General features: G+C 38.8%; 1 protein-coding gene across 3 annotated transcripts in view; it reads left to right on the top strand.

Annotated features, from left to right (window-relative positions):
- The first annotated feature begins 593 nt into the window (after positions 1-593).
- The window catches only part of atp11b (ATPase phospholipid transporting 11B (putative)), a 58,402-nt gene continuing 48,842 nt past the window's right edge, over positions 594-10,153 (top strand). The window contains exons 1-2 of one of the 3 annotated variants that reach the window (XM_037114151.1): positions 594-934; positions 8,376-8,492. In XM_037114151.1, coding sequence (XP_036970046.1) covers positions 908-934; positions 8,376-8,492 — 144 coding nt within the window. In that variant the 5' untranslated portion in view covers positions 594-907. The remainder of the gene's footprint in view (positions 935-8,375; positions 8,493-10,153) is intronic. The other 2 variants (XR_005077667.1, XM_037114150.1) reach the window with 2 other exon arrangements.

Here is a 10,153-nt window from a genome sequence, read left to right as displayed (position 1 = left end):
GGAGTATCAGAGGAAATGGTATAAAAATCAGCTGATCCAAAAATGAGATTTCGCCACCCTCAAAATACACTGTCCTTCAGACTTTTTTTTACTTGTCAGAGTAAAACAAGCACACAGGCTAATAATACCACCATTTGAGGGCCCCAGTCGGCCATGACGGTTTGAGCCAGCATAAACTAAACTAAAGCAGCTGAGAGGATTTCAGCCATTATTAGTTTCATCATGGAGCCCTTATCATGGAGCATTTATCAAGTTTGTAATACAGCCTTGTTTATTACTATCCACATCTGTATTGTATAAACATCATGGACTTGTTGCATTCATGCATTTAAATCAGGGCTGCCCAAAGATAGCCTGCTGTGAGGTTCAATTTGTTCCCAGTGAAAACATAAATAAATGTTTGCAGTTTTTGTGTGCAATAAAATACTCGTGCAATAAATATCTATCTATCTATCTATCTATCTATCTATCTATCTATCTATCTATCTATCTATCTATCTATCTATCTATCTATCTATCTATCTATCCTTTTTTTTTTTTGGTGACTGCAGACAGGCAGGGGGCGTTGAGAGGCCGCTAGAGAGCTGCCACTGTCTGCTCAGAGCAGTGTACTGGCAGGGTAAGACTGATCGTGGCAGAGCAGAGATGTAGTGCAGCTTGCTGGGACTCCGTGGTCAGTCGTCTGTCACTTTTACCGGGGATCATTTGTCCAACATCAACACGGAATGGGAAAGACCGGATTTATTGTTTTGCATAGTTACACTGCATGAATGTGTCGCGTAATGCGACTGAGAAGAGCTGCCTTCGGGGGGAATTATTTATGGTTCGGGACGGTTTTGTTGGAGTAGCTAGTTGCTAGCGCTGGGCTAGCGACTCTGCTGGCTACTTCGAACGTATTTTCGCAAGGATGCTACGGTGGATACGACAGCAGCTGGTAAAACTGCTCTCTTACCTTTTTTCATAGCGCTAGGACGCAATATCTTACAAAAGCAGTTACTTAACACGGGGTTTGTCAAACGGAAATCTTTATGAACTTTATTTCGGTGGCATTTAGCAAGCTAACCCAACTAGCTAGCTGTTGCCGATGTGTCCAAAACATTGTTGACTGTCTCGCTGTGATGACAGTCAGGTGTAGGTTGGGTTAGCTACCTTCCCAGTTAGCTGCCGTTAATTAGCTGACACAGGTCTGACAAAGCTATTTGAGTCGAGACCTAAACACACCAGGGTTAAGTTTTAGGTGTAGTTGTTACTTGATAGAAGTTTTCTAAAACGTTTGCCATTGTAAAAATGCTCACTGAGAGTTAACAGTTAACTAAGTTAACGCTACCTAGCTGGCTAAGAAACTTGAGCGTTAACGTCAGCGTTGCTAACTTCTCGTCGTCCAACGTGAAGTCCTCAGGAGTTGTTTTATTCTTACTGACTATTCTTAATCGTGTCAAGAGCACCGACAAACTAACTTTAACAGCTCTTTAGATATTAATGTCAATTCTGAAGCTTAATAACTTATTTATTATCTGTCATTTTTAACTTTCGTAATACCTTTAGATCGGCTAAATGTCTCTAAGTGAGTTCTCAGTGCATATCTGTATGTACTGGCTACTAGGATTTAAAGTCGACGGTGTTTTAATGATCGCATATGGTCAACGGTGGAAATCATTCTGTGTTTGCTGTAATCACCTGTTGTTTGCCTACAAACACGGCTGTGTGTTGACGCATTGACAGTTAAAGGCGTACAATGGCCAGAACATTTAAAGGACAATAATGGTCCATGTCAGGCTAATCAATCCTGTTCGATTTGGGGTAATATTGGGGGGGTGAATATGGTAATAACTACCTTGGTTTTAACTGATGTTGCCAGTACAGAGAGGGAGTCACTGGGGCCTAGACGATAGACTGAGGTGTGTTTTATGCTGGAGGAATGAATGATTTGTTTTTGGTCGTGCTGCATTGACATAATGGTTATATGCTAGTATTTATGTTTGTCAAAGTAGGGTTTAAAGTTTTTATAGGAAGTAGCTCCAGTCTAAATCAGAGTTGTGTGACCAGTGGAGGAAGAGTGCGAGCTTGTGATAGGGGCATACCCATGGGAACGAATGAATGAATGAATGAGAGCATATTATCATATTAGTCACACATTGGTCAAACAGTTGATGGCACCACAAGGCAGTGAGTTTAATCAATGTTAAGGTGTTTCTGAGTTCCCATGTCTTCTGTCACTGAGTACACCCTGTGCTTGAGGTTAGGTTAGAGAGACTCTCCTGCAGCTGTAAGTTTGTCATTCTGTTCTTAAAAGTTTCCTACATGCTGTCGGGGGTTAATTTTGGCCTTCGCTATTGTTGGGAGTACCATAGAGAGTTACACTTGATAAAAGCGGTAGCCGCCCTCCTCCTAATTTGAGATAGCCGGTTATTTTGACCCACCCTGTATAATTGACCTGCCCAGTTAATTAAAAGTGTAATTAAAATGCATCTTAATACAACTGTGCTAATGAAAAAGTTAGTGTGGGGCATTTGTCTGACCTTGATATCAGCTGAAAAGTCATGCAGCGATGTTTTTCCCGTCACATATGGCTTATCAGTTTCTTTCTAGTGATACTGGTCCACATTAAGAAGCAGGAAGGGTGAGGGTGAGGGTGAGAGAGTGTTCACTGAAAGTGTGGCAGGTTTTTAATGCCACTCCTCTTCCATCAGCAGTGCTGACATACTAGTAATGCTGCATTTACATCAGAAGAGAGCTACCATAATTACAGTGCAAGCAACAGTTGCAACTGGGAACAGCCCTAGACATCTTGTTCTTCCAGTATGACATGGAGATTTTTGTTCACTCCAGCATTTCCAATGAAGAATCACAATTTGCAGTGTAGACATAATTGCTCGGCATTTCCCAAAGCATAGCAAGTTTCTACATTGATTATCTACCTCCCAAGCAGCACTCAGTCCATACTTACATGGGATAAAAATTAACTCACATGTTCAGAATTCCGCAGCCTTTTCAGTGCTAGACACTACCAAATTCACGTAACTAAAGTTATGTATTATACAGGTATATTGTTTGTGTACTCTGATATTGCTTGGGCTTATTTCACTTGTGTAACGCTTTTCTGCTGCAAGGCCTAGTATGGCTGATGCAGGATTTTGGATGATTGCGCTAGGGTTAAGAGTATTCAAAATAGTCATTGCTAACCACTGCATTATCAAGCAAAAACAGTTTTATAAGACAAACAAAAAGAGATGATTAATTATTATTATGAATTCATCTGCGTCTCAATCAGGTTTCAGTCTCTGAAAGCTTAAATGAAAATAAAACTTTAGCTGTGTGATGTAAGAAGTGGGTAATAGAGATGGTCATGTAAATCAATGTTAATTGTATATTACATACCATCATACATTTTAGCCTGTTAAGCTAACAGGATGTCGAACCCGTTTGTTGTCTCATTCAGGATCATTCTCAGTTATTGCTGCCACAACCCTAATAATCCACTGTAACCAAGCAGAAAAGCTAAGATAATTATGTAGCCCATGAAATCCTTGATAAAGTTAATTTTCTTATCATATGTAGCACTGCTTCTGGCTTTTCATTTCTTGCCACACTTTGTTATGCTTGGTAGCCTGTACTCATGTTAGTATTGCTGTTGTCATCAGTACCATTTATCGTCAATAGCGGTACCTACTGCCCCTGACTATGGATAGTCTGTTGTTCTGTCTTCCTCTTTATGTCGCACTACTTCTTCATCACTTGCTCTTCATTCAACACCCCCTCTCTCCCTTTCCATCTCCAATTAGCTCATCCCATTTGATTAAATGTGTTATAGTCAATGATACAGTGTTTTGCCTTAGATGTGATGCATTAGTCTGTCGCCGAGCTATTGTTCTCAGCCACGATTCCCCCAAGGCACTGTGGGACCTGTAGACCTTATTCAGGGAGTAATTACCTGTCGCCCTACAAATTGATGGGGACACGAGAGTCATGAGTCAAAATAAAAATAAAAAATTATTATTATAATTATTATTTGTATTATTTCACCTGCGGAAAGTATGCACAAGAAATGGAATGGTGCCCCTTATATGTGCCAGTCATGCCTATACATCAGCCAAGTATGACATCACCCCTATACAGTTTTCAGACATTTCTTTTATTTCCAGCTATAGGCAGTCCCAAAACACTGAAGCTAACATTCTTACCATCAAGCTAAGACTTTGGTTCATCAACATTACTGTTGGTCTCCAAATGTCAAGGTTGTTGGATAAATCTGAAAAATCTGGTAGTATGAAAAAGTCATAATAAGTCATACAGTTAAATGATAGGATGTGTGTCTTGGAAATCATCAATAAGCTCCATCCATCACTCGTGTGCTATAGCATGTTTTATACATCTTAAAGTGAACACAGCATGGCACTCTCTACATGTAGCATAATTGTATTCTCATTGTCATTATATAAGACTAATATGCTGACAAAACCAAAATATTGTGGGCCATTATTGTCTTCTATATGATGCGTATGTACATACATCCTGGTGTCACATAGCAAAGCAACAACAGGAAGACCGCACACATTGTGGGAGAAAATTTTTCTGTAACCCTATAGCATAGCATAGCATAGCATAGCATAGCATAGCATAACACCTTACTAAATAGTTTCTTCTTATCCATTGTTCTAAATAAAGAAATACGGCAACAGCAAAAGGTAAGGATGGAGGTTGAGCTGCCAAAGGAACTCCAACAGAAGCCTGAGAGTGGATTTTATTTACTTAACCTTTGTAGGAAATAGTTGAAACTATAAGTTAAAGCAAGCGACAAACTAATAAATAAATAATGCCTGTATTGACGTACCATAGCCTTTTCTCTGGAAAGATTTTAAGAGGGGTTGAGACTAAATAATAGGACAATAGTAGGAGGTGTTGCAGGCGGGGCGCACATCTAGCCACAGTTGGTATGGTGCTGTACTAAATGGTGTATTTTGGCTTTAACACTCTAGGTTGATTCAGGATAGGCCATAACACTGGGACATTAAATGCTCTTAATTTGATTTGAAATATCCCTGCTATATCCCATTGAATAAAAAGTTAAAGTGAACATTTCAGTCTTAGTCCAAAGGTGAACCTCATGTGACTTGGCTGTACTTTTGAATATTTACCATTTAGGTTAGAAATAATTTTTTACTGTTGTTCGGAGGAGCAGGAAGTTGTCAGTTGACCACTTAGTGTTTTTCTCGGTGGTGAATTGTGTATATGATCACAACAGGCCATCTTTTCTCACTCTCATCCTGTTACAGAACATAATTGATCTCTTGCAGTTGTGCTGCACTGACATTTATAATCCAAATCATGTGAAGAATAGTGCTATTTTATGTAGATTTTGAAAAACATTTAAGTTGCATCAGACATTGGCCAGTAGGAAGATTTTGCTCTATCAGCCATCTCTGGTCTTGCTCTGTAATTTTGTAAGCTTTGAATGACCCTGGATGTAATCAGATAAACAGTCTTCTGCAATATTGATATATTTAATTGGTAGTTAACAGATCACTAGCTAGTTCATAAAAGATGAACCAGAAACAGTTTAATCTTTACAGTACAACGTGTCATTATTCACATACTTAAGCATGGTTAAGAATTACCACAATAAATCTGCATTTCAGTGCTGTCAGATTTTTGGTGAGGTGCTTTCTTTAATTACACAAGGCCATGACTTTGTTACAGTTACACCAGGCAGCTTTGTACTCAGCCAGCAGTTGACCTGATTTAAGCTACTGTGTGCAAGCATATTAATGAGTAAGCAACTTAACTGATGGTTGATTGATGTGGTGGTGAGCAAGAATCTCTGACTCCTCTGGTTGTCTGAAAATGTTGGTGGAGAAAGAGAACAAAGTTCCTCCTTTCCTCAGTAATCATGCAACGGTGTATTTAGTAAGATGGTTACTGTTGTAAAGTACAAAATTACCATTATCTATCGTCAGGGATATAATAGCTTGATCAGTGCCAATGACTCAACTGTTTCTGTTAGATTCAGCTGATACCTGTCTTACTCAGGGCTTATTCTTTTACTCAAATGGATCTGAGAACTACCTGTTGTTTGCTGCATTTCCATGGTCAGATGGCAAAAATGACCATTCCCACTAAAATAGTGGCTCAGCTCACATTTGCATCATCACAGTATGATAGACATGGCAAGTTGATAAATCTGTTAAATTACCACAAGTGATTTCACCTGAGTCCGCAGCTGTGTCCAGTTGGGAGAAATGCTACTGTACATATTGGAAATTTAAAAATTTGGACATTAGAAATAAGTGAGGGTAAAGAAAGCTCACATGGACCATTTTGTTAAAGCTGTGAGCATAGTGGAAAAGAATAGATCAGTGCCAGCAGACATGAAAAATCCCGAACATATTGTTTTCATTCCTTACAGTGGAACATAGAGTTTATGCCGGGTGACGACAGAGAGGACACTGTTTGTGCAGAACGCTCACGGCACTCTTAAGTCTTGTATCAGGCCTACAATATCAGCATGAGGAAAAAGCAGAACTTTGTAGCTCTTGCTTCTTAAATAAATACTCAAAATAAACATTAAATGTTTATTAATACAGTTTATACGCTCAGGTGAGAAAGTGATATCAATCTGTAAATCAGCTATAATGTCATCATCCTTTAAGCTCAGTGTTAGGTGTGTTGCAGTTACATAACAAACCCTAAGAAAGCAGCAGCAGATGGAGAGATGGAGCACATGAGACAGTGAAACGAAAAGGCAGTAACAGTTTACATGTGTGTGTCCCAGATCAGACGTGAGTCTGTGGTGAAGTCAGTGACATGGCCCAGATAGATTCCTTTGTGTGTGCGTATGGGTGTGTGTATTTGACCCAAGCCATATAACATTTGTAAATAATTGTAAGCACTTTCTTAAACCTTCTTGTGCAGCAGGCAGGTAGAGTGTTACACACAGAAAACTGCCAGAAAGTTATGCTGGAACTAAGCAAGAAACTTGTTTGAAACTTTTTGTGTGTGTGTGTGTCTTTAGACAAATGAATGAAAATAGACCATCAATAGCTGATCATAGTATAGTAGTAATAATGTTTCTAATGTTAAACAGTGCTGAAGTCATTAAATCTGTAATTTTGATATGTATAAATGTGGCTTACTCATGCTGGTGTAACCACGCCTGATTTCTGCTTTAAATTAGAAGACATGAATTGTGTTTGCATAAAATCTTGCCGTGTTTCCTCTTCATTCTGCATGTCTGCAAAATAAGCACAGTTGCAAGGGCGCTTCTTCTATACCTAAATGTCACGTCATGTCTGTCGTTAGGTCTACAGGAAACGAGTGTGACAAGGCTGGTGGCTAAACTGTGATGGACAAGGTGTTGATTTGTACAAGATAATGTGATTTAGACTTTAGGTAGTCCTGAGTTATTTTACCGTTTTGTGCCCATATTAAGTACTTGTGTGTGGAAATTCTATTTTTTTCTGGTTTGAATTTAGTACTGGACCTAAAAAGGTGTTTAAGTTGTCTTGCATTCATAAACACATATTTAAGTGATGAGAAAATGTATCCTGCTGGTTTTCCCCAGCTACATTTCTTATCTGGCTGGCTACAGAGAAATTTGTGTTTGAATGGAAACATATGGTATTAGAGCAAAAGGATTTTAGCATGTTCTCCCTCTTGGACTGTAAGTACCGGTATATGCAATTGTCTGTACTTCCATGATGTAACACTGATATAGTGTCTGTTGTTGTTTCTGTTTCCCACTTCAGTATCCTAACCTCTGCTGCAGCAGATACAAGCACATAGAGACACCACTTTACAAGCCCAATTATACAGTAACTGAAACTTCATTGTTAGGCCAGATGTATTTTAATGTGGTGTAGAGAATATAGAACAGCTGTAGTCATTTCTGTCAGTTGACTTGTCATCAATAGACTAAGCTCTAGAGCTCTGTACTAGTTAACACACTGCTAAACTTCTTCTACACTTTAGCATCTTATTTCTCTTGCACCTCAAGTTCCTCTTTGCTCAACCTTTTTTTTTTTACCAAAGTATTTTATCCTATTTTTGTAACTGCTTAAGCATTTTATTGTATATAGTGCTCTATTGTTTCGTTTGCATAAAGTGTATAGTACTTTTTTATATCTATATTAGCCCTTACATTTTAATTGTATTTGTACTTGAACAGCTGCTATGATGACCTAATTTCCCCTTGGGGATGAGTAAAGTTATCTATCTATCTATATCTACCTAAAGTAATTCTCATAGAATATCTAGTTGTTTATATCGGCTGTGCATAGAAAACATGAAAGAGATGTACTGTTGTCTCCATTTTTCACATTTGTCCCTATTTCTGCCCCCACCCTTCTCCCTCTCCTCTCTTATATCCTCCCTTCCCTCAGGGCTTTGACCCACCTCATCAGAGTGACACGAGGACGGTATATGTAGCAAACCGATTCCCCCAGCATGGCCACTACATACCGCAACGCTTTGCTGACAACCGAATCATCTCCTCAAAGGTACCAAATGTTGTTTGTGGCAGCTTTTACTCATACTGCAATCACAGCAGAATTTCATCTCAGTCAGTCAGAATGAGACTGTATTTCATTGTCTTTTACCATACATGATATCATTTGACATAATCAAAGGAGGTAAAAGTTCTGGTCTTGAAAATGTTTTGAACTTATATTATCAATCTTCAGGTCTTTGCTTTATTTTTCACATAATGCTGCCACAGTTGCGCTCTTAAATTCAGTGTCTTCACCACAAAAGCACTGTTTTCGACTTAAACCAAAAGTGTTATAGATGACTATTATAATGACTGTTTATTGATGTATTTATTTGCCGTTCAGGTGATTTAAATCACCCACAGAAACTCCAAACTCATAAACTGACATCTTGCACTAGCTCGAACAGTGAAAAGATACAAATTACAGCTGTGGTGTGTTGATAGAAATATAAAGAGTGAAGCATGATTTAATAAGAGGATAATCTCAAAAAAGACAAGAGACCTTTAGTGTAGGTGAGATTATTGGTCGACCGGCTAGAGGAGTGACTGGACTAAAAGATAATAATCCAAAGAGGCTTGTGAACAACACAAGCACTGATGGCTTTCACTGATTAGGCAGCTGATTAAATGATTGACAGTTGGGTTATTCAGAATGAAATCGTGCTCTTTAGCAATCAGAAATTACTGAAATCAAAACAAGGTTGTTCTTAGTGGAGATGTGTACTAATATGATGAATTTCAACTTACTAAGGCAAAAGCAGGTCTGCAATCCTTCATGCAGAAAACACAAGAAAATATAACCGCGCCTTTTTTCTCCGTCAGCTCTTTTATCTAGATGATGCGGCACAGGAAGTGATGAACTGAAACTTAAGAGTGAAATGAAAACAGCCTCTTAAAACAGCAGTCATCTGGAGAATGTTGTGCATCCTTTTACAACTAGGTCAGGGTATGTGTTTTCAAAGAAATAGGATAGTTTTACTAACTTTGTGTATTTGTTAACACATTTCAAATCACAAATGTCCCAGTTTAGGCTACTAATAAAGGAATTTCTGATTTATTTAACCTTTTTTTTTTAATACAGCAAGCATTCTGAGGGTCTATTGAATATGGCCTTTTCCCACACGTAGATTAGGAATGTCAACAAATGATCTAAATTCAAATATATATTTGAATATTTAAAAAACAACGGCGATTCGATTCTGAAAATTGGAATGTGGAATAAAACACATCAGCAGCTGCTTTGCGAGCGGGCGCACAGCATGACGGGTCAGGGACAGGTCGTAAAACGTAATGGCAGAAAGTTCAGAGCCCAACTCAGCAGCGGAGAGAGTGGTTTGGACTCCAAGCAACCTAAAAAGCCCAGGTTTGGAAATACTTTGGATTTTGGTCAGTAGACGGCAAAAATGCAGAGTCTCGAGATAAAGTTTTATGCAAGCTGTGTAAGCTACAGTTGGCTTACCATTCAACCACTAGCAACATTAGGGCACATCTTGAAAATGTGCACCCAAATGAGCATGCCATGATGCCTGGAACTCCAACTAAACAGCAACGTTTGACGCATATTTTTCACCGCCCGCCACAAGCTGTTTGTCTGCAGCACGATAAGAGGCATACACGAAAAAACTTGCTTTGTTCATATGCAAGAACATGAGGCCAATCAGTATCATTGAT

This window comes from Acanthopagrus latus, chromosome 11 (genome assembly GCF_904848185.1).
Source record: "Acanthopagrus latus isolate v.2019 chromosome 11, fAcaLat1.1, whole genome shotgun sequence".
NCBI classification, from domain to species: Eukaryota; Metazoa; Chordata; class Actinopteri; order Spariformes; family Sparidae; genus Acanthopagrus; species Acanthopagrus latus.
Note: the sequence above shows the minus strand (reverse complement) of the source record. Positions and strands in the feature narration are given on the sequence as shown.